At 44.0% G+C, this 24,703-nt stretch overlaps 1 protein-coding gene across 6 annotated transcripts in view; it reads left to right on the top strand.

Moving 5' to 3' along the window:
* The window catches only part of C1QTNF12 (C1q and TNF related 12), a 29,770-nt gene extending 5,758 nt beyond the window's left edge, over positions 1 to 24,012 (top strand). For 2 of the 6 annotated variants that reach the window (XM_054849395.1, XM_054849394.1), the window contains exons 4-11: positions 8,779 to 8,898; positions 10,060 to 10,171; positions 10,431 to 10,660; positions 15,248 to 15,356; positions 16,685 to 16,775; positions 19,086 to 19,171; positions 20,829 to 20,907; positions 21,520 to 24,012. In XM_054849395.1, the coding sequence (XP_054705370.1) occupies positions 8,779 to 8,898; positions 10,060 to 10,171; positions 10,431 to 10,660; positions 15,248 to 15,356; positions 16,685 to 16,775; positions 19,086 to 19,171; positions 20,829 to 20,907; positions 21,520 to 21,607 (915 nt within the window). In that variant the 3' untranslated portion in view covers positions 21,608 to 24,012. The other 4 variants (XM_054849396.1, XM_054849399.1, XM_054849397.1 and 1 more) reach the window with 4 other exon arrangements.
* The last annotated feature ends 691 nt before the right edge of the window (positions 24,013 to 24,703 follow it).

Genomic DNA, 24,703 nt, shown 5'->3' with positions numbered 1-24,703 from the left:
ATGATCTAAAGTGATCGTGGCTCTTGCAGGAAAGGATTCAGGATGGTGGTAATTGTGCCTCAGTGGCAAGTGTAAGAGATGATACCTCGAAGGCTGTAGCTGTTGACTTGCTAGGCTTGGTGAATTAATTTTGCAGGATCTTTCCAGTTACATGTTTGGGAGAATCACTCCAGGCTCAAAGCTGCAAAAAATTTCCGGTCAATTGATCAGAGCCCCAGAATCCTTTAAGATTAAAAATGCTTAGGAGTAGAAGAGGGAGCTGGGGAATTAAAAGGATGTCCTAGGATTAGGAGCAGGATGAAATGGAAGGGAGACTACAACGCTGAGAAAGGAGGGAGTCTCCCCTATCAGACAACCCCTTCTTTCTCTCTCTTTCCCTGCTCACACACAAATGTCCCTTGTTTCAAATGGAGGTGACCTCTAAAACATGACTTTGATCACAAGCATTAGGGATGGCAGTCACTATAGCAATAGAGGAACCAACCTGTCAAAAATTGGGGCATGGCAGAGGGGGCAAGTTAGAACAATTGGGCTGACATTCTAAATATCCTATTCAATGCTGTTGTGAGAGTAATTGGTTAAGGTTGGGCAAGTCTGGGAAACAGTCCTCTATATAAAAAAGCTGGCTGCTGCACTTAAAATTATCATTAGGGGACTGTAAGCAGCATTTCTTCAGCTAATTTTTTGTTGTGTATTGCTGGGTTCTGCCAGGACAGGTTGTATATGTGCTAAATTCTTGAGGTGCTTATAATCAATCACCTTCTCCCCTCTCTAGAACCGCTTCTTTCTGCTTTTGCAAAAGGGGCCAGATACATATCTGGTGCAACTAAATTTCAGTCCGTTCTGGAATCAATTTGGCTTGATGTGAAATGGATTGGATCTCAAGCAGAATATATTCTGATTGCAAAAGCAAAGAGGAACCGGTCCTGGTTAATTCTGATACAGTTGTACATACATTATTGCTAGAAGAAACACGGTAGTCATTCGGAGACTAGTGGGCATTCGTTAAAACAGACATTGTTTGGAAGCTGCAGTTTCTGTGTTGAAATACTTTGCTTTAAAATATCCATGGCAAAGGTTTGGCTGCAGTAAGAGCTGGCACGTACAGTGAAGGCAGGTTCTGTTTGATAAGGATAGGACAAACCCAGATCTTTGATGTAAGTGCTTATGAGCTCTGCTTGATATCCACTCCCAAATTTTGCAGCGTGAACTTTTCTCCCTTGGAATCTATCTGAGGTTGAAGTCCAGGCTCTAGTTAAGTATTGCTTCTAAATGTCATGGGTGACTGTATTGCATTTGGTATTTTGTATAGCACCTGCCCAAGCTACGGGATTATTTTACACATTCTGTAAATGCAGTGCTTCAGGATTGCCACCGTTTCTGCCGTGAATGACAGTTGCCATTTACAGCAAAGCATCACAATTTGTATTCGCTAAGGGAAGAAGTAAAGTAGTAGTGAAGCTATCCTTACCTAACCTATCATGCTAAAGGAAGGCTGAAAGCAGTTCTCTGTGGAAGACTGATTTCTTTGAGCCTTCAAGGTACTTCTGTGAGCAGTTTTGTTTGATGAAAGGATGCCGGGCACAGGAAAGTGAAACAACAGCAGTGTCCCATTTCATTTCTCTACAGCACATAACAGGAAAGATGAAATTTTTTGGCCTTGTACAGTAAAAATTAAGGCTCTGTTTACCTTGGAAGACTCTGTGGCCAGCTGGTAGGTTTATCAAAGGAGAAGGGAATGAAATATTAGCTGAGAGTAGTGATTTTTATTCATACTGTTGAAAAGGTAGATAGATGTCTTTTCCTTCTCATTAAGCAAAACAATTCAGGACAAATTTCTCTTGGGATTTCTTTTCAAATAGGCGTGGAGAAAGCTCCCATTTAACATTCTCAGTGCATGAGTCATGTGGTGAAACCTCTACCTGAAACAGGGGAGCAGAAGTCTCGAATCTCCTGATAAACCTGATGGACACGGAGGTTGTAATCTACTGGACCTTCTTTCTTCGACTGTGTGTGGCCAAGTACCTGCAGGAGCCGCTTGCCAGGCTTGCCTTCCCCTTTCCAGGCGTAGATCTTGTCTTGCAAGATGTGATACTGTACTAGCAGGGGTTCAGCAGTAGTAGATTGTCCAGTGGTTATAAGGGTTGACACTGGTCAGGAGTTACCATTTCATACCTGAGTAGAGGGAATAAAGATGGAGTCGGAGTCTTAGTGCCTAGTGAAAGGATAAGAGGCAGCGAGTTCAAGTTGAAATACAGGAAATTCCACTTAAACATCAGAATAAAAGTTTCTTTTGGTTGGTCAAACCAGTTGAGGTTGGTCAAACACTGGAAAAGGCTGGACACAGTTGCTCTGGAGGCTTCATCCTTGGAGACAGTCAAAACCTGGCCAGGTCTGGAGTAAGCTGCTGTAGTTCACCTGCTTAGAGCCAGGGGTATTGAACTAGAGAGTCTGGGGATGTCCCTTCCAACTTCAGCTGCTCTGTCAGCTGCTTTTAGGGGTAGTTCAGCTAAGCAACGTGAAGGCAGCATCCTAACCTGGGGAAAATTATTGACTCAGCGTCCCAGTGAAATTTCAGGGATGATTTGATGTCAACAGGATTTTACCGTCACTGGAATTTCTGCAAGAAATAGTATAATCTAAATTTGGTTACCCACTACATAGCCAAAGAGTCTTTGAAATTTTATTGCCTTTGTGATCCTTCTGTCAAATATCTAGGGCTAGGTCTACATGGTTTATTACTTAAATCTCTCTGAATTATTTCTTTGGGGCCTTTTGCTTCCAATTGAGAACAGCAGCTGGTTCACGGACATTGCACAGATTGCATTCCTCCTCTGGAAAGAGATTTCAGTCTTAGCCTGGAGTGTGTGATCGCACGTGTGATTGAGAAAAGTATTTTTGGGTCTGACAAGTGGTAAAGCCATGGGACCGTGACCTACCTGTAGTAGAAGATGTTATCTTTCATGTTTTGTATCTGTCGTCATTGTCAGTCTTGCTCTGGCATAGTGTGCACAAGAAGGGCTATAACAAATAACAAATACATGCTTCCTGGCCATTCCTTGTGGCTCACGTGAGATAATGTTGGATTCATACATCTGACTCAGCATATCAAATAATTCAGTGCTCAGTCTCATTTCTCAGAGGCTGTAAGATTTTTAAAGCTCATTATTACAGTATGTAGTCCTACATCAGATGTGGGTTTGCGTGCTAGACACGTTGTGCTCCACCCGTTGTGTTGGTGCTATTCAGTTCCTCGCCGTGGCATCCCTAGAGCAGAACTCTGCCGACACGTCCAGGGCCGGCACTGATTAACGTTGCAGTACGGATAACACAGCAACAAACACCGTGTCGTTTTCTCACCCGGAGCAGCTCGCGCTCACGTGAACTAGATGCCACTAGATTCTTTAAATTCAGTACGGGCGTGCCCACAGTTTGTGTTTAAGTGGAAGGGAGAAGCTTTTCGAGATAGCCATTTAAAGGAGTGAAGTATAATTTTTCAATCACAAAACATAGTGGGAATCTAGGTAGGAATGCCATTTCGGATTTGGCTAAGATACCAAACCGAACACTTCTGCTCTAGGGAAAATTCTTGAGAGATCTGTAAAAACCACAAGTGGTCAGGACCTTGGTTTTACATCTCATTAATAACCAAGAGTGTGTATAACCATAAGTTATTAGCAGCTGACATAGGATTTTTCATGCTAAAAACAAAAAAAAATGGTCTGTCACATTTTAACCTGTTCCAAGTAAAATATACTACTGAAATAAATAATTTGCTCCTAATGTCATAATTAGGCTGGCAATACTCTTGCTGGTGTAAATCAGGTGTAACAACACAGAATTTTGTGGGTTAAGATAATTGAAGGGCTTTGTTAGGTCCATTTTGTGTCTGGCAACTGCTTAACTATTAAACAAAGAATTCTTAAATACAATTCCATCACAGATAGACTAATGCATAGATAACTGAGCAAAACTTGCAGGGCTGTAACCACAAGACTGTGGACTGGAATGGTTAGGTATACGTTCTTGGACACGCAGCTCTGACTAATTGCAGGTGGAAAGGATGCTGTCCTCTCACAAAATTGTAACCTTTTCATACTCTCTTTCCATCTTGTCCCACCCTGAGAAATGCTTAGGTGTGCCTGAGAACACTATGAGATGCTTTTAGGTGTACAGACTTGCTCACTGGCAGTGTTGACTTTTTTTTTTTTCTTTTATTCATCCAGACTCTGAAACTACTTTTGTCCATCTCACTTTGGTTCTTAGCAGAGACGCAGACTGGATCCCAGCATCCTTGAATTTCAGGAAAGTTCAGATACAGTTCAGAAATTTCTCAGGATCCAGACTCTGCTGCTTGACTGTAGATTTCTGCTAGTAGTTTCTTCCACACTGGCTGAATCTCGGCCAGAGACTGCGTGCGTCTCCAGGCAGTGCGTGCTGTTCTGGGAATTACGGCCAGAAAGAACCGCAGGTTCTGCTTGTGTACAGCAGTCTAAATTACAGCTCAACTTGTCTTTTATTGTGAGGGAAGTTAGGGAGAGAGCGGGCTAATTTCTCATCGGTGTCATAAACTGGTTCTGAAGCGATAGGTGCCGTTGTATTCAGATTCCAAAGCAACGTTAAAAAAAAAACCTGATTGAAAGTTCATTAAAAAGTGCTGGCAAGGCTGCTGTTGATTTTGGAGGTGCCGTTTCAAGTGTTAAGGGGTAAGCCTGATTTCACTGGAGTTAACGTGAGGATTCCTCCTGGCTCCTGTAGCTTAGCTCTGCTCTGCAAACAGCAGCCCAGGAGGGACGAGTCCCCTTTGCTGGGATTCCAAGGCTGTTCTCAGTCCTGACTGATACCTGTGCTGGCTGCTGGAGGCTGCTGCTGCCAAGAAAAATAGAGGCGTGCATGCTTATTGCTGGGATTGCTCATGCATGCCATAGTAATTAAATAATAATACCACAAGGATGGAACATTCATTTTGACTGTCAATCATCCTTGTGCTGGAGAAACTGGGGAGTGCCATGACTGTCTTGTAGAGGGATTTGTAATTTAAGCAAGCCACTGGAGAGGTATGGGATTCTTTTTTTTTTTTTTTTAAACTTCAGGAGTTTTTCATTTATTTTTCTGGGATATGCCATCTGGATTTCTTTTTTTGCCCTGACTAGATGTCTGCTCTGGCCTGTTTCTTCCCAGCTGGAGCTCCAGAAAGGCTGAGGACATCCATTTGTCTTCACAGTTAACGGTCAGAGCCTGCCCATGATTGCTGGCTTCTGCTTCTACCTGACCTCTTTCCTCATTTTTGCAGTGGAGGGGTGTTTGTGCCTGTCCTGCAGCCTGGTGGAAACCAGGAATATTTGAACAGTCTCTTCCACATCTGCAGCAAATGCTGCATCCCAGTTCCTAACGTTCTGGTCTTGTGTTTGCTGTCTTGTGGAGACTGCGCTTCTGAGTTCCTGCCGCATGAGCCTGCCCTTTTTGAAGGATGAACTGATTTTATTTTCCTTTTCTCTGCAACCCAGCCGTTCTTTTGCTGGTTTCTGTTACAGCACTGAGAGAACGCACCATCCTGCCTGAATTGGGTGCTTCTAGTAAAAAGTTGCTTCCTTCTGTTTTGTGAACTGCACTGCAGCTTTACCACAGAGTCACTGGGACAAAGAGACATCTGCTTCCTTTGGGCAAAGCACAGGTAGACTTTTACCTGCTTTACGTTTATGAGCTTTGTAAACATAAATGCTCATAAACGGAGTCCTCTGCACACACCTCGTGTGCGGTGATGCTGCACCCGTCTGTTTTCAGGTGAAGTGGGGTAGGAAAGAACTAACTTGTCCCATCAGAAACCATTAAATCTCCATGAAACGCTGATAAATATATTTCATGTTTGTTGTAGAAATAAGCTCCACCTGGTGTACTGTTCTAAGGACTTTTGCAAACTTTAAGAACGTTTGCCTCTGTACTTGATGTTTACATGTTACAACAGATGGAGAGGTTTGCACCAAAGGACCTTCTCGGCCATAAGAAAGAAATTCTTTATCCTTTGCAAAAATCTGCCGTCAAGCAATCTGTGGGAAGATGATAATGCTTTAGTGAGGTGACTAATCTCACGATGCTCGGGATTTCCTATGGTGCTCCGTTTACTTTCCAATGGAATTTTGGACTAGATTGTTATGAATACTTTGTCTTGCTCTTGTTTGCAACACACCCTAAATCTGAGCATCGGTGGGCGTGCACGTAACCATAACTCTGGCTCTGATTAATTACACTAGAATGCATGAGCAATATGGCAAAATGTCTCGGGATATCCTTGTTTTGGCTTAGGGCACAGACGCCAGCTCCTCTGCAGCCTTCTGTCTGGAGAGGAGAAGTGGACTGCCTGAATCGAGCGATTCCGTAGGAGAAGATCTTTCTGTGGGTTGTGTTTGAGCAGTAAATCACCTAAGATTATTTGCTGAGTAGAGAAGAGAGGGTTGGCTTCGCAGCATTTGAGATGTATGTTTAACAAATACCCTTGCTCAGCTCACAACACATCTGAGCTCATATTCTGCTCGTTTGTAAATCATTTGTTGACCCGAGCTGTTTGAAATAAATAGCTGTGATCACATCAGCTCAGAAATCTAAGTGCCTTGTACTACACCCATGTGCCTGGATGCATGCCGGAGGGAGAGCTTTCCAGGCTCTGCATCAGCTTAGAAGCACCGACATTCCTTATAACCTCAAGCTGGAACTCCGGCAGACTTCTAAGATTTAATTTTGAAACAATTTATGGTGCACGGATTTTTCACAGCAGATCACACAGACCGTGATCTTTTCTCCTCAAAATGGGCTTGCCCTGATATTTCTAGCTAAAATTTGCAATCCTTTGTCCAATTCCTGTTGCTCTCAGCCAGTGACATATATTGCAGTTATTGAGACATCAGCTCTACCTGCATTCTAAAGGTTAATTGTTTTCTACATGCTTCTGCAGACTATTTGATGAAAGGGATTCTATGCTTATAAATGGCACTAGAAATGTTATTAAAACTCAATATAGTTCTCTGAGAAGTGGCAAGTGCTTTAGGGAGCCAAGCGAGACAGGTAGTGAGCAAACGTAGATGTTTGCTAACCTGGCTGCGTTGGAAGCACCTTGCACGGTCGCTGTTACTGCTCAGGCCACGGAGTGCAGAGCTCCAGCGTCTGGGCTGCGGCAGAACCGTCCGGTGCTGTCAGACCAGTAGGAGCTTAATACCCAAGGGCAAACACTTTTAGATCTGAAAAGTGCACCGTTGACTGGCTTTGCTTCTATGCTTTTTCCACACCCATCTTGTTTTCTTCCTCCCGAATGGTGGTAGATCAATATTGATTTACCTAAACTTGTAAAGCTCTAGGAATTGTTTCAAATGTCATTCAACCCACCGCTGCCTTGTGTTGCTTCGCTGCTGGAATTCTGATCTGGACCTCTTCTGTCTCACCAGGAGAAGAAAAAACAGGTTTCTTGAATGAATTCCAAAAGTTTACGATAGGCATAGGGTGGGTTTTTTGTTTGTTTGTTTTAAAGATTTGAAGTGTTCATTGCAGTTTTTCCTCTCTGGCTTTTTCATTAATGGTTCTGAATACTTAAGCATGATTCATGAAACTTTGGGAGGGCTTGTGCTTTTATCCTCTCTGTGATGGACATTTGTGTCAACAGATTGGAACCTCCAGAGTCAACGGTTAATTGCTCTTGACAAGAGCATTGGTAACCAGTGATTTCTGGTGTCTTTTTTTAATTTAAAGTTAGAAGTTTATTCCTGGCTAGGAGAAAAACAACAGATCCTATTTGATCACTTACTTGTGGTTGTCTCTAGGAGGTGAGTAATGGGAACAAGAGAGTCCAAATTCATAAAGACAGATCCTCTCTTCTGCCCAGACTTTGTTTAGAAGGGATCCAGAACTAGGCACTGTAATGCCAAAGCTTCTCTAGATAATTTCTCTATGGCTATGGTATACTTGCAGAACATAGGAATGGGCAAGATAGTTAAATTTGCCAATGGACATCTTTTCTGCAATCAGACATGGACTTTGTCAGACATGTGATAATTTTTTTTTTTCCCGTGTGCACATTTGTCACTCTACAGCCTGTGATTTGAAAGTTATGGAGCATTTCACGGTTTTCTGTACATTTCAGTCTCCCTGCATTGCTTCATTGATCCAACTGGTAAGTGTCAGGTGCCAGTGGTGAACGATTCCTGGCATCTGGGCAGGTTTTCTGTGGCTTGTATTAGGACTGTCAGAGGGCTGAGAGTCTCAGCAGCTTGAGAAAGGTCTCTGAGGTACACCAGCTCCCTGCTCTTGGCTCTTTACTGATTTCTTGAGCAAAGGGAGCTGGGGGGCCCTGCGGGTGAAAGCATATTAAGGTATGAGAAGGCATTTTGATGTGTTAAGGACAATATCTTCTGGCTTTTGGGGCATTTCTGCTGGCAGGCTTAGCCTGTTACTTGTGAAGGAAAAAAACCCCACTCTAATGGGACTCTTGGAAAGGCTGGCGTCTTTCATACGTAGTGTCAGAACTCAGATTGAAGGACTATCCTGCATTTTCAATGCTGCTGTAAATGAAGACAAAAAGTGGCATGGTACTGGATAATCCAAACCGAATTGCTTGTTACAGAAGCGCAAAATCCCATTTTATCCCACTACAGCATCCTCTCAAATGCAGAACCGCAAGGATGTGGTTTAGGCAGCAGCAAACAGTCTGATACGGAAACTTTGCATTCTCTGAACCCATGTAGTGGCCAAAGAGATACGGTGATATCAGGTTTTGTTCTTGTTTCTCTTTAGATCCTAGAATCTCCAGATCCTCGAATCACGGATCCACGGCGGACCTGGATCTCCTTTGTTCACCGCCCAGATGATGGCAATACCTCTAAAAGGAGATGCAAAGGGAAAGACAAGAAATTAGTAAGTTATTGCTAGATCGCCATCAGCTAATAAATGTGCACTGTGGCTTCTCTTCCTACTGCTGATATGCGAGGTGTTTTGTGTGCTCCAGCTTTTGCCTTCCCACCCCAGAGTGTGCTGCGTTTTCATTTGTGTTTAATTTCTGAAAGTATTTTGTAGACATTTGAGACAATAAGTGCTATATGCTTTGTAAGATAAGGTATGTGAATTCCACTGTCAACGTTCATTTTTGTTTAAACCAGCTGTTTCTTGGACTGAGCGTTTTTTTTGGTTTGCTTTCTGCTCAGTAGAAATAAAATTAACATTTGTTTTTCTCCCACTAGATAAAGTCCAAGTATTTCAAAGGATATATTAAGGTGCGGACAAGTCGTTCATTTCTAATTCATGAATTACTGATCATCTACTGAGTGATGCTTGATCACATGTGCACTTTTAATCTGCTGCTTAGACAATTTCGAATGCTTTTAACGATTTCCTTTTGTTTCTCAGTGACCTGGTAGGCAGGCACGCCTCCGTGCAGGTTTACTGCAGTTTAGTTGAGGAAACAGGAACTCCCTGGGAACGATGTACGTCAAAATAGCATTGCTAACACTGTTGCGTCTTCTAACGACTATTTTAAAGCTTTAATGTGTGTGGCTAACCTTTACAGGTGTTTTGAATGAACTGTTTCGTTTTTTCCCCGAGAGCTCTACTGTCGCACCAGACACTCATGTATGTGATCGTCATGTCAGAGCAATATATATTAATAACGTAAAGTGTGGCTAGATGGCTGTTCTAGTTAGCGAATAGGCAGAATAAGAAGCGTAAAGGCTTGCGTGATACTTTGGTGGTACAAGAAGGCACAGAAGCAGCAATCTCAATCTTGTGCCTGTTGTGCTTCGCGCTGTATATATGTAATTGAAGAACCAGTTCGTGTTTACCTGAGCAAAGTTTATCCTCCCGCAGAAAGACGTGAGTAATTTCCAAGCGCTGGAATTCACAGCTGGCTCGAGAGTCAGTTTAAGATTTACTGCATCAGGCCCGCAGTTGAACTGATAGCGGAGGGGGCTGCTCATGTGGCTGACAGCCCTGTAGAACTGGCTCATGGCTGAGGGAATTTTTGTTCTGTCAGTGCAATTGCCTGGTTCTAATTCACATGTTTTTCTTTGGTTGCTTCCTTAGCGTGGCCTTGTTGGGCCCCCAGGACCTCCTGGTCCCCAGGGACCTCCAGGAGCACCTGGTGCTGAAGTCACCCGGGAAGTCCTCCTGCAGGAGTTTAAGGAGATATTAAAAGGTAAAGACTGTAAGAGCCTTGTATTTTATGATCTGCTTCTTTTGGTAAGCACCATGGCAAATAAAGAACTGGCTTTGCAAATATTTACCTTTAAGCATTTCCCTATCTGGCAATCAAAAATTTGAAAAATGTTTCCCCAGTGCTGCCTAGTTCAAGTTGAAGAGTTAAATGCAGAATTCTAATCGCACAACTAATGGCTTCATAGACCAGGCTCTTAAACTATGCCTTTATTTTCCTATACTTTTTCTTTTCTTCTCAGAAGCCATTGAGCGTCGAGCATCCCTGGCTATTTCAGCCCATCCTAGCCAGCTGCCTCCACTCCTGCTCTCCTTGGAGGAAGTTTCGCCCCACAGACATGTAGAGGAGGCATTCCATTGCAAGCTAAAAGGACAAGTCATTGTAGATAAGAAGACCCTGGTAGAACTTCAGAACTTCCAGTCGGTGAGAAGGGATTACAGACTGAACCTGTGCAACTCCTCAACAGCCATTGTGCGTAGATCAGCTATAGATCCCCTAGTCTGCAGAGCTGCTGGGTGGCTCCATAGATAAAGGTGTTTCCCAAAAGGGCAGACTAGTCCCAGAAGCTCGTCTCAGACTTGGATGCTATGAATATAGCACTACCTTTTTTGTGATTGACAGAAGTAGGATCTCATGTGGTGATTTCAGCACTGAAGCTCAACTGCAGTGAGATGGACGTTTAGCTTTGAGTCCTCTCCTTCCTGACAAACCCAAGAGACAGACTTTGTTCCTCTCTTGCAGCCCAGCGGAATCTCATTACAGTTCTTACTGAAGTTCTAACAGGTCTGTGCAGGAGAGGGCTGTCTCACAGGTCCAAACAACAGTCTTTTCATTTCAGTTAATGATGGAGAAAGACTCGTCCATGTTTGGCATTAGTCTGAAGGATCTGTTCTTTTTTTCAGTGCACACCCTGTTTAATTCCAGGGTAATGTTCAGATGTAGAAAAATGTCAGAGGCAGGCAGAAGCCATTGGTTATAGATCTGTGAGCCCAAATAAGATCCATCATTTTGTTAGATGGGCCAGTCCTGATGTTCAAATTCTTTACGTAATGTTTTATAGAAGACTAATAAATATGACCAATATAATTTCATTATAGTAATGTTATAATGACAAGCACACCATCATGGGATGCTGTAGGTCATTATAAGCATGGTTACAAGCAAGCTGTTGAATTTGATATAAAAACTTCTACTAACCGTTTCCGAGCCAGTTGCAAATAGGATCTGAATTTGAAGTATAAATGTTAGGCAAAGTAATAGCTAAACCCAAATAATTACTTTGTCATTGAGGAGACTTATTCTAGACTTTGGAGTCACAGAGACTGTCTAATAGCACAAGGCCTTCAGATACACGGTTGCTTTTGTGATGTGACAAGAAGAGTTTGAAGAGCACGAACAGGGAACGTGGCTTTCCCTCAGCAGGGTTCGCTAACACTGTCCAGGCAGTGAGGTGCCGAGCTTTCTTCCCAGCTGCACCGAGTCCCGTTTCTGAAGAATCCTGTCCAGCAGATCCTTCCCTATGGAGCAGTTGTGCTGTTAGGACTTCTCACAGCTGCAGGACTAGAAGCAGTGGTTATGTTCTGAATAGGGTGCTTTCCTGGATCTTTCCCAAATACACTAGTGGAAGCCTGGTTTGACAGCGCTGTGGGTGCTGGCACAGAGGCAAGATTGTACTTCAAGTGTGGGCAGGGCTAGAGAGATCTGCTGCCTCATTAATTAGGAGGGAAAATATGAATAAAGACATCTCAGCAATCAGTGCGTAGGCTGATGCTTCCCATGCTTTGTTATCGTATGCCTAGCTGCTTTCTAATTGCTTCTGGCCCCGAAGCTGCTGTGGGAGGGCTGGCAGGCCTCTGGGTGCCAGCCTTTCATTTCAGCTTTGGGACAAGAAGTGTCTGGTTTTAGCATGTGCTCTGATAGAGGGGAATTCAGCAGGGAGGGAGACAGTGGATGCTCTTGCAAAGATGAAAACATCGTCTTTAAACAGACCAAGGAGGGGGGAGAGAGAGAATTCCCCTCCCTCCGTTCTGTCAGGTTAATAGCATGAAGAAGCCAACAGTTTGATAGTTCTCAGTGAGATGATAGGGATTGACTCTAATTCCTGGATTTGGACCTTACCCAAAGCATTTTGCGATAGTGGAAAGAAACTGCTGAGAAACAGTCTACCACTTCTATACTCTGTCATTTGAGTGCGGTGTCTAAGTCACTCTGACCTTGACTATTGAGAGAGCATGATGGTTTTCTCATCCTTCCGTGCTAAATTTCCTCCAAGAAATTCCCTCCCTCTCTTCCCCTCGGTCTCACAATTTCCTTTGTATCTGGAATGAAACGTGTGATACTCCTTTCCACGTACCTCTCCCTCCCGTATCTCACTCTTTGAGGTTCCTAATGATTGCCTCTCGCAAAAGTTTTCAGAAAGGTACTTTACACGGCGAGAACTGAAGTAACTGCAGCCTCTGACAGGCCATGGAAGTGGGATCTATCTGGGGCCCAGGAACCCTACTGGAATCAGATCGTTTGAGGCTGAGGTGGCCCACGTGCTTTCCATGGTGAAAGATCCCAGAAGGAGTCCTGGTGTCTCTAGTGCCCTGAGGTCGAGCTAAATGTCCGCCTTTGGCAGTTGAATTTTATTGCTGCTTCGGGAGACTGGTGCATCCCCTGTGCGTTGTGGTTGCTGTGCAGGTTGGGTTATCCTTTAATTACAGATAAGTCAATGCATTGCTTTCCACAGCGTTTACCACCAAAAAGCGAAACTGGCAGTTCCCATCTCGATTCTCTGCGCACGGTTCCTATTTTCCACCTGGAAGTAAACTGCAGAGGAAGAGAAGCTGTCCTTGGTTTATACGGAACGGCCAGACGCTAACTTGTTTAGAATCATAGAATGGTTAGGGTTGGAAGGGACCTCAAAGATTCATCTAGCTGAAATAACTGTGTGCAAGTAGTTGGTTTCTCCAGTAGAAATCACTGCAGTGTTTGAGGCAGCTCGGCGAGTACGCTGCTGTGAGGCTGCAAACGCAGCAGGGAGCTCTAATTGGCATGGGGGTTGATGGAATATTTTGCCCAGAGAACCTCTCCCTGCATTGTCTATTTCTATGAGCAAAAGAATAACAAAGCCACAGAGGGCGTGAAGAAACAGGAATGTTTTATCAGTGATAATTTACTGGTGCCTAAAATTGCCTTCCATGCTCAGCCAGTGGTTTTGGAATTATGTTGCTGATTGTGCTAATAGCTGTAACAAGAAAGGAATGAATTAACTATGCAGTACAGTTTTGCACATACAGGGCTTGGGTCTGCTCTTTCAGTGAGGAAAATCAAAAATAGCATTACCAAAAATGATGGTGTAGTGATAGCATAAGAAGAGAATCAAGCTCTTTCTATAGTCTTTGTTGTTAGGTTAGCTGTTTTATTGTCCGTGTGTGTGTAAAGAAAATAGAGCTCCTTTTGTGTGTATAGACGTGCACATGGGCACACATCAGTGCACGCTGAGAAGTATAGAGACTTAGAAATCATTGTAGGAAAGGTAGCTGTCCTGCAGTTCATTATTACCGTTTTCCCACTATACATATGTAATCTTATGAGAAATGCCACTGCTGTGGCATATGGATATATTTTCACCACCATATGCATGCATAAAACATTCCTAGTAAAGTTCGGTGACGTTTAGGACTACAGCTAGATCTTGGTAAATAAGGACTGGGATTTACTCTTTTGTGAGCCTTGCCTGGGATTTGCTGAATAAAGGCAGGTTAGTCATTTCACTCTGTCTACTATGTAGTAACTCTCTAAACAAACACCACCAGACCCAAATATTTGCAGCCTTACTTCCTTTGAAAGAGAAAGCTAAATAAATTATTCCTACCCTGCACTGTGAAAGCTGGCAATTTCTGGCTGTGATCAACCAGAACGGGGAGGCAATTGACTTCCTTCTGGTACTTGAACAAAGGTGTTCTGCTGCTTTTTTTTTTTTTTTAGTGTAATAGCGTCTGTGGCAACACTGCTACAAATTTGTTCACCACATCTCGGACCCCTTTCGCCATTGGAAAGCGTACTGAAACGTTGGGTTGTTGAGGTCGCTCAACTATGCATTTGTGCATGTTTTAGGAATAAAGCAGCGTGCGTGCCTTTACAAAGTCAGATTTGAACAGCTCTTCTGTCCCATCAGACCAACGTGGGGCAAATCTCCCAGGACAGCATTCATGGGAACGCGTTCACGTTGCACAGAATGCCCTTACGGTGGAAGCAGAGTCTGACTAATGTGCTTTCTTGGCCCATTGAAGCCACTCCTGCTTCTCTCCAGCTCGAGCCAAATTCATATGAGGCAGGCCAAAACAAACAATAAACATTTCTTGCAGAGTTTATTTTAGTCTGAGTCAGATAATCTGCTGCAAGTTTGACTTAAGACCGCTTCCTTGCCATGAGGAGAAGCTGCATGCTATTTTACTAGGTTTTTGCCTATTCTGTAGAATCCAAGGCTAGAACAAAATGAAACTAAATATGGAATCTGTAAGAATCCAAGCAGTTGTTCTTTAACAGTATCAAAGCTGTCTGACTTAGACCTAAAGTGGGTTGAAAACCTCTGGAGACCCATATGAGTGTTTCCTCTCTACTTGTATCACAAAAACAGTGTATAAAGTTCCAGGTTTTTAAGCCTGGGAGCACTGGTTGGCCCCATCTAGGAAGTCTTTGGTAGTAGTAAGGACCTCTTGACTCAAATAATGGGAGATCCTGCGTATCAGAACATCAGTGGAGGCTAGAGGCCACCAGGACCAGCAGAACATAGGGATGCAGTAAGCACAGTCTGAGTCAAGATGAGTTAGAAGAGTTTGGCAGTGAGCAAAAAGGCCATCTTCATGTCTCATACTGATCATTTTGCCTTTCGTGGGCATCAAATTCTGAGCGCGCGCCCACTTGGAAGGTGTGTTCTGGGGAGATAAGGCAGTAGCCTTGCAAATTTTTTCAGCTTTGTTCTCATGCACATAAGCTTATTCTTTGTCACGGGCAGAAATAATCGTTGAGAGTGCTGGGGACTTGTTCAGGGTCTGCTTTTTTATCTTACAGCCTCTGGCCAAAGGAGCTTTTCTCCGGGGGACGGGATTAAATCTGGCAACAGGACGTTTCACAGCACCTGTGTCCGGCATCTACCAGTTTTCAGCAAATGTCCACGTTGGTGAGTGTTGTCCACAGAAACCTTTTCTGTACTGCTTGAGAGGTGCAGGAAGGAGTCCTGGAGAACTCTCTGGGTCCTGTTTGATTTGAAGCATGTGCAATGGCAGCCCTTTGCAGTGAGCTTTCCCTTCGGTAGCATGACCCAGAACCCTGTCCTTGGAGCTGGGTGCTTTCACAGCCACAGCAGGCTGCTCCACGCACACCAAACAAATCAACACTCCTTATGGAGGATGAGTTTAGGGACCAAATATATTTGTGTGTGGAAGTTATGGCTTCCACAAAAGACTTTAGAAGTAATGGACGTGATGATGTAGAACTGCATCAAGGCGGTTTTGACTGTGTTTTGTCACCAGTGCATTTGTTCAATGGTTTTAATCATTCAGTGATGAAGTGTTTTACGATCCAACACCAGAAGGGTGCTTTCCTAAGAAGCTGTGGTGGGTTGACCCTGGCTGGATGCCAGGTGCCCACCAAAGGCACTTTATCACTCCTCCTCCTCAGCTGGACAGAGGACACAAAATATAACAAAAGGCTCGTGGGTTGAGATATGGACAGAGAGGTCACTCACCAGTTACTGTCATGGGCAAACCAGACTCGACTTGGGGAAAAAGTGATTTAATTTATTGCCAATCAAATCAGAGTAGGATAATGAGAAATAAAACCAAAATCTTAAAACACATTCGCCCTACCCCTCCCTTCTTCCCAGGCTTAACTCTGCTCCTGATTTTCTCTACTTCTTTCCCCCAGCAGCGCAGGGGGATGGGGGTTGTGGTCAATTCATCACACCTTGTCTCTGCTGCTCCCTCCTCCTCAGGAGAGGACTCCTCACACTGTCCCTGCTCCAGCGTGGGGTCCTCCATGGGCTGCAGGTGTATATCTGCTCCACCATCAACATCCATGTGCTGCAGGGGGACAGCCTGCCTCACCATGATCTTCTCCATGGGCTTCAGGGCAATCTCAGGGTTGTTTCTCTCACGTATTCCCACTCCTCTCTCTGGCTGCAATTGCTCTTGCTGTTGTGCAGGTTTTTTCCCCCCTTCTTAACTCTGTTATCCCATAGGCACTACTGCCGTCGCTGATGGGCTTGGCCTTGGCCAGCGGTGGGTTTGTCTTGGAGCCGCCTGGCATTGGCTGTACTAGACACAGGGGAAGCTTCTAGCCGCTTCTCGCAGAAGCCACCCCTGTAGCCCCCCTGCTACCAAAACCTTGCCACGCAAACCCAACACAGAAGTCACAAGGTTACTGGTGTCTCTGTTAAGCCAAACACCAGCAACTAGTGGTCTACTACGTTGTGAAAGTACTTATTATTTCTTCCACTGCTTTCTCCAGACCACAGTGAGTTGAAGAGTAAAGTCCAACTCCGAGCCAGAGATAATGTCCGAGTGTTGATCTGCATTGAATCTCTGTGCCACCGATACACGTGAGTTACTGCAATGCTGTCTTGGCAATCATTTTTCTCAGATGGGCCAACATTTCAACCAGCTGTGGAAATCAGGTTGACCAGTGAATTTTATATGATAAGTGATTGTAGAACTCTTCTGAAGAGAGTGATTCCATCTGGCCCTTAGGTTTTATGTGGGTTTTTATTCTGATTTTTAACCTTTCAGTGCTAGTTACTCTAAATAGCTAAATATTATATACGTTGAGAGAATTGTGAATGAAGTCAGCTGAAACTGGATGTAGCTAAAGGTGCTGAATGCTCAGCTACCACCATCAACACACAGAGTGAGAGAAACACTTTAATTTTGTGCCAGAAATCGTTAGGTCAATTTTTATAATTTCAGCTGCATTCTGAATGGATCACAGCGTCTCACTCACGTTGCCATGGAAGCGTTGGAGTAATGAGGAGAATGAATAGGTGGAAACCGGAGGTGAATGGGTCCTGAGGCCAGAAGCGCAGGGCTTGTACGCAGGTGTATGATACCTTCTCACAGCCCTCAGCTGCCTTGTGGAGCTTGCTCAGACAACCACGCTGAATTTTCCTCTGCTGGGATCCATTAGCAAAACTCTGCTGAAGAAACACTTTTGTTAGGCCATGGCAACCTTGGGTGTTGCTCTTTATGCGATGGGCCGTGCCACCAGCGTTCTGTTGGCTGCTCTTCTTTGTTGGGCTTGTGTCACCCTTTCAGCTGCGGCATGTAGGTGCCCTGTGTCCCAGAGAAGGCCAGCTTGCTCAGGAGGAGCAAGCTCTGCTTGGAGGAAGGGGCTGGGGAGCCCCTGGGCTGGGCTGGGTTGCCCCCAGCAGAGGGCAATGCTGCTTGCACACAGTGGCCACCGCGCCGCTGCTTGCGCCTCGGGTCTTGCCATGGGAGGAAAAATGCCTGCACAGGGCTGGGCAGATTTGCTCTGTCCTGCCTGCAGCCCTTCCAGCGCAGCTGTAGCAACACCCTTGCAATAGCACCACTGAAATATAGCCATAAAACGACTCCACAGGTGCAACTTAAAACCCACAACCCCATAAATTTGCAGCTGGACTGGCTGCTTCAGCCCTCACCTTCCCTGCTCCGTGAGTCAGAGTGCTGCAAATAGGACAGACCTCTCCACAGGCATTTCGGTTTAGAGGCTTTATGGTGGGTAAATTTGACATGAATCCTCATTTAATAAATAAACCTCTCTTAGGTTTCATTGGCCTGTGGAAAAGACTTGATTGATATCCGAGTACCCGTTAGTAACTAAGGTGAGAGGGAGCTGTGTGCCCACTGACCTGATGGGAAGCCAAGGAGTTTGCTGACTGGAGCAACTGGCACCTCCTCAGCCTTGTAGACTGTTTTATAACAATCTTTTATGATTGCAGCACTTAACGTGAGGCGGTGACAGACTGGCTGCAGTCACGGTGTCAGCAGAAGAAGGGGGGGGTGTAACTTCTCGCCCCTTTAAGGGACGTCTTGTATTCTGGTAAGCTGCAGAACTTACGGGACATTTCATTTCTGGCACTTGTGAGGATTCCTTTAGATCATGCTAAGAATGGACCTCAGCCCGGTCTTGAAATCATAGAATCATGGAAGAATCATTCTTTCTTCAGTATCAGGGTTTTTTTCTTTTCACCTACAACAATCTCCTCTTATCTTAGCAATTACATCAAACACAGGAGTCATGCTCCTAGCCCTTGGATTCCCCATGAACAGAGACTGCAAGTTCCACAGAATCCTTTTCTGCATGCTTTTGGGATGTGGAAAGTTATTCCCCGTTGAGATGTGGAAAAATATTGCCAGTTGGTGGTGTTGACCAGTGAATGAGTGGGGGAGATTTATGAAGCCACCTAAGAGGATTTCTAAGTGAAATTGCTCCTGCAGATCTCAAAGAGTAAAAGCTGTTCTCTCATCCTGATCTCCACTCTTCTGTCTTCAGTTACAGAACCATACAGAAAATCTAAATTCCATTTAACCCATTTTACAAAACTAATTAAAGTGACAGTGGTGAGTTTTTCTTCGTAATGATTCCACAAGCTCCCAACTGATTTGATTAAGGCATCTGAGGGAGAACAAAGTGGTTTTCTTCTGGAAGGCTCACTTCTGTCTCCAAGGACAGTGTCTGTCTGTGTCTGTCTCTCCTCTGCTGTCCATTCAGTCAACCTGACAGTAATATTACTAAAGAATGGATGTCAGTCTCTGATTGCTTTCAACAAGACTTTACTTTTGCTTCCTTGCTCTGGTAAATGCAAGCACAAGAGTTATCTGAACCGGAAACTTCCCTGTGGGCCATGGAAACTACTGTGCCTTCCTCATTGCAGGTCTTTCCAGCTGAAGCTGCTAGAAAATTGTTCTGGTTCTAGCTGGGATGTGCGAACAACCTCTTTGTCACATACAGCCCGGGCAGGTTTGTTGAGATGTGCTAAGATTAACTTGCCATCTGAAGAATTTATAGCTACACTCTCCAAAGAACAGTAACAATAAACCCCGTTTTTTTTCTTAGACAGAACTGACCCAGATGTTAATTGTTTAGATAAAGCTCTCTGATGTCTGACTCGGAGTTTCCATCAGTTGTCCAGGGTCACAATTTATGATTGGTTGTCCTGCAAGGCTGTCCTGAGCTGAGTTGGACAGCAGTAGCAGTAGAGCAGAATCAGCACCGGCTTTATGAGAGACATCTCTCTGATATGGTGGGCGAGAGTATGACTGGTCTGTGGCATGGAAGGAAGATGGGTGGAGGGATGAGAACCTGTCTGGACAGACATTCTGCTGGCACAGGCTGAGCTGCTACCCGTGCTTGTGGAATTTCCTGGGGATGTCAGCGTACACAGTCATTCGTTTGAGGGAGCTGAAAGAGCCCTGAGGGCTTTCGGCTGAGAGAGATGGAAACTCAGAGGCAAGGAGACAGTTGGAGTAGAAGAGATTAATGGTGGGAAGTTCCCACCCAAGTTAGGCTTTTGGCAGGATATGACACACAGACTGAGCTCTTCCATCAAGGTGGTGCCAAGTGGCTTGCTCTCTCTGGGCCAAATTGCCCCTACCTTTTATGCATATTATTTCCTTGCAAGGGGGCTGGAAACAGCACGTTTGCACTTGCTCGGTTTCGTCACCACCACTTCATGGAAAAAAAGGAAGGAAAGGGGTTGGTTTTCTTGGGAAAACAACTAGATCTGCTACCACTGGTGAGGCAGATTTCAGAAGAACCAGCCAGGCATGGAGCTCTGTGCTTTCATATTGCTTTGGAACTGAGCTTCCATGGGTTCTTCTGATTGTTCATGTCTTGGGCAAACTCCTTCCACCCTGAATCCTGTCCAAAGGAGCTCAGTTAGAGTTCCATAACCAGAGGATGCCACAGAGAGCAGCTGTTCTGCATCTTGCTACTGCAAGGAATATGATGGCTATTAGAACAGAACAGTGCTTGAGGGATGATATAGAACCTATCCCTTGAATTTGAACTGAAGCACTATTTATTTATTTATTGCTTGTATGAGACCCCCAAATGTCCTCCCAAAACAGCTTTCAGCTGCAGAATATGTTTTTCTTGCGTAGGCTCACTATGTGTATTGTTAAGGTGAAATAGGCCTTTCATACCTTGAAAATGAACGAGCTGTTATTGGCAGAATGCATAGAGCTAGCTCTTTGCAGACTAACAAGAGTATAAACTATTGTGATGGTCAACAAACCGGGATAACTGGCATGCAGATAAATCTAACGGGCATGTTTAGCACCTGTTCAGGGGTGGGGGATAGAGAGTACAAGACCTTGAGAAAGGCTTCTGAGAGAGAAGGTGGCTCCCAGTTCCTGCCTCCAGCTGAGTTTTGCGTTCACAATCCTGTATGCTCCGTAGGTCTTCCATTAGACACTGCGGTGAGGACAAGGTTCTACTGTTCTCCTCTCAAGGCAGCTGATTACTGCTAGAATCAAGTCAACAGGCCACTTGTTTAGTACAGATGGGCACCAGGTGCTATTTCTAGGGAGGTCACGAGACTGTTGTTGTTCCACATACAACTGTTTTGACCACCTTAGATGTTTAATCTGTTTATTTTTCTTTTGCTGCTGTCTAGGTCTTTGGAAGTCATTGCTGGTCTGGAAAGTAACAGCAAAATCTTCACTATCTATGTCCATGGCTTACTGCAGCTGCAGGTAAGCCCATGCAGACTGGGAATCACGGCACTGGTTTGCTTGGCAGGCTGTGGAGTTATTTACTGGCAAGGCTGAATTCTCACCAGGAGGTGGGGAAGTTTTTATTAACCTTCTTTCTGAGGTTAATGAAGTTAAATGGCTTACCTGGGGTGACTAGAGGGAATCTGTGGCAGCAACAAAAGGCAGACTTGCGTTGCACAGTCTGATCTTAAGCCACAGAAGTAACCTTCCCTCTAAGAAATGACAGTAAATATTTTCCTTTCTCAAATCTCCCCTTGCGTTGTAAAGATGGCAATTTTCTTTCTATGAAATGGGAAGTACATCTGAAGCATAGATGACCGCTTGACTAGTCACCCAAAATGATGCTAGTGCAGTAAGGTTCTAGTTAAGTAATGAACCTATAATACAGTTTCACTACAGAAAATTTTTTCAACCAAGTCAAAGCTGTAGTGCTGCAGTAACAATGTTTGGTCAGATCCTGTTCCCAGGAGCCACAGAAAAGGGCATGAGGCTTCTGTGCTTAGTTCATGGCAGTGAAATGGGGTTTTTTACCTCCTTTTACACTGGGATGAAGTGTCAGGTATTTTCCTTTCCCTCTTGTTCTCTCTGCAGGCTGGCCAGTACACCTCCATATTTGTGGACAACAGTGCTGGAGCTCCCATCACCATTCAGAATGGATCGGACTTCATGGGGATGTTAATGGGCGCATAACATCATCTGCAGCAGTGTAGCAGGGAAGGATATGAATTAGAGCCTTGCAGTGTATATTTGACTGAAGAAACCTTTATTTTGACTCTTGAAGACTGCTTCCTGTAACTGTTGGCATCTTTTTAAACAAAGAGCCTTTCCTTTCACAGATACTTCAGCTTGCTTTCAGAGGCTACTGCTTTTCAAGGTCCACACCAGTTCATTCATCATAAAAAAAAAATATATATATATATACTTTTATAATTCAGAAACAAACTCTGTAATATTTAATTTGTGCTTCACCAGATGCTCACTGAACAATACACTGAGATTTGGAATTTGTAACGTTATAACTTTATTTCACAATAGCACTTGTAATCAGCATGTCTTTTGGGATTGTTTGTGGGGTGTTTGAGTTTGTAAATGAAGGATTGAGAGGGGAAGTAAAATAGTGACTATATTCTGTGTGTTGTGGAGGAAGGAGACAAAGATTTGCCAGCAAAACTGCTTTTTTCATACGATTGTAAGTGGTATAGGCCCTCTCTCGTGTTCAGAATTGGATATATTTGGCAAGAAGTATGTTGAATTTTCAGACAATGCCTGCTTCACAGATGGGAATCCAAGGTCTGAACTCTTTATTTGTGATTTTTTTATATCTAAGTATTTCCTTGATCTTATTGATGAAGCTGAATACCTCGCTGCCTGTGCAGTTTTGTTTTTATGAAAAGGTAAGGCCCATGGCACCAGTTCTAGCATGAACTCCCTTACTTGTGTTCTTATGTTTTAGTAAGATATACACGTGGTTTTGGACTGCATCACATAAGCAGCATCCTCTCAGGTGCCATATAATCACTTGTAAACGTGTCAGATGCATTACACTGGTTGTCAAAAGCCTGGCAGAGACAGTGAGGACAGCAGCCTCGGATCAGCCGCGTCACCTATTAGGTGCTTGTTGAACTGCAGCGGAGTAACGGAAGAGTACATGGGGCAAAGCTTATGTCCTTCAGGTGGCCAGGGTCATAGGGAGTCTATCTGAGCTCTGCTTGAAGGTTGAAAGCGCTGTCAAAGACTGTCCAAAAGACCATCCAGTGAATGTTTTCTGGATTTCTACAAATCCATTTGCAAATGTAAGCGTGTGAGATTGAGCCCCCAAAGCAGCTTTGCATATAGCTCCAGGCTATAAACTCATTTTAACATGTAATTGACATTCCATGGGGTTAAGGTGTTACCCGAGATGTGGTAACATCCTTGTGATGAAAAAACCCACACTCATTTAATGTATCTCTGTAGCTTTCCCTTTCGAACAGAGACCTTGCCCTTTCATTGACTCAATGTAGCTAAGGAAATGGCTGTGTAACAGTGGCATCAGTAGATGGTAGCAAGGCCTAAACCAGAGCCCAGATACTTGTTCTTGAATGTTTGCATTGAATGGGAGATATCCCTTCTATACTATTGCAATTTTTTTATCAACTACAATATCTTCGTGCAATGAAAACAGACTGCTGGGGACAGCAGAAGGCATGAAAAAAAAAAAAAAAAAGAAGTCATCCGTTGCTGGGTCTGTTGTTCCGGTTGATCAATATATGATGTTTCTACAAGCTCCGGTGATACTGCTGTTGAGGTTGGTGGTATGCAAAGATGTCTTATTTCAAGAGCTGTGGAAAAATCTTCTGTAAAACACGCATGGCTTAAACTGGGGTTTTTTTTCATCTGCATTATAAATAGCTTGAGACAGATCTTTAAGAGTAATAAATGGTAATTTTTCCTTTGTGAAGAACATGTTAAAGTGATACCTATTGGAGGAGGAAGGAGAGGGAACAGGGAATAATCAAGTAGTGCTGTTACACAAGGAAAATTCCACTTTCTAGTCAATAAATGTGATTGTTCTAAGTGGACCTGTGTGACTGTCTAAAATATAGCAGCTATTGATTTTTATATGTTCAGTCTTGCTCCACAATACATGCCAGAATTCCTATGGATTTTTTTTGTAGTATACTTTGGGGAGAATGTCCTTTTAAGCATAAACTGGGTGTTCCGCTGGCAGAGGGGAGTCCACAGCTCTTGAAAGGCATGGCAAGTAGCAACAGTAGTCATTTCTGGAGCTTCAGAAGGCATAAACCACACATGAATATCACTAAATCCTATCAATAAAGATTGGCTGTTTACACTGGGTTTTGATGGAGTGAGTGTAATCGGGGCAAGTGGCCTATATCCCAGCATGTATTACTATCCTGTACTTTGTACTGTGTGAATGTTTGTAATAAATTGGTCTGTTTTGTGCATGACTTACAGCAACGTAATCACAGTGTTGTGACATTCAGCATATGTCGGTGTATCTGTAGGTTTTTGAACCAAGTCTCACTGTTCTTGGTAAATCAGAGTTAAAATATTTATTTTGTTGTAGAACTAAACATGTTTGTCAGACTTTGTTTTGGGATCTGTGACTTTTTTTTTTTTTTTCTTCCACCTCTTGCTGTGTTTTACTCTTATGATCTTCTCAGAATTGTTCTGCCTTTATACCCGTTCTCCTTTATTTATGTAAGGAGTGCTGTCCTGGCGGGTGTTTCCCCAGTGGGGTGGAAGGTGTTTAAATGCATCGTCAGTCTGAGGAACGCACAGTGAAGGCTTAAATCTCCCTCTAGCAGGAGTGATTTGCTTGTGGGCAGTGTCAGTGGGAGAATTAAACCTCTCTCGTGTCTATCTGGAAGCAACATTGCCTTTCTGCTCTTGTCAGCAGAGAAGGTTTGTGTCAGGCTCAGCACTGGGGAAAGAAGCCAAATTCGCAGAGGAAATGGCCGTCGCGTCTCTTGATTTGTCTGGAGTTCGCTGTCACCGTTAGAAACTTGTGGGGTTTTGATCAGGGTTTTATATCCTCAGGATGGAGGGTTGTCCCTTAAGGAGCTTTCCTATGCATCACCAAGGTCTTTTAGCCAAAAGACTTTTGTTTGTTTGTTTTTGAAAGAGTGTTTTAGCCCTGAATGCTACCAGGTCGCAGTTCTCTTGCATCCTGGGGCTTCAGCCAACAGCCAGTGCGAGCGTGAGATTGTCCGTCCAGCAGTAAGATGGGGCAGGATGGGTTGAAACAGCCAAGAAGCAAACTGAGACTGGG

The sequence above is a fragment of the Grus americana genome, chromosome 21 (genome assembly GCF_028858705.1).
Source record: "Grus americana isolate bGruAme1 chromosome 21, bGruAme1.mat, whole genome shotgun sequence".
Taxonomy (NCBI): domain Eukaryota; kingdom Metazoa; phylum Chordata; class Aves; order Gruiformes; family Gruidae; genus Grus; species Grus americana.
Note: the sequence above shows the minus strand (reverse complement) of the source record. Positions and strands in the feature narration are given on the sequence as shown.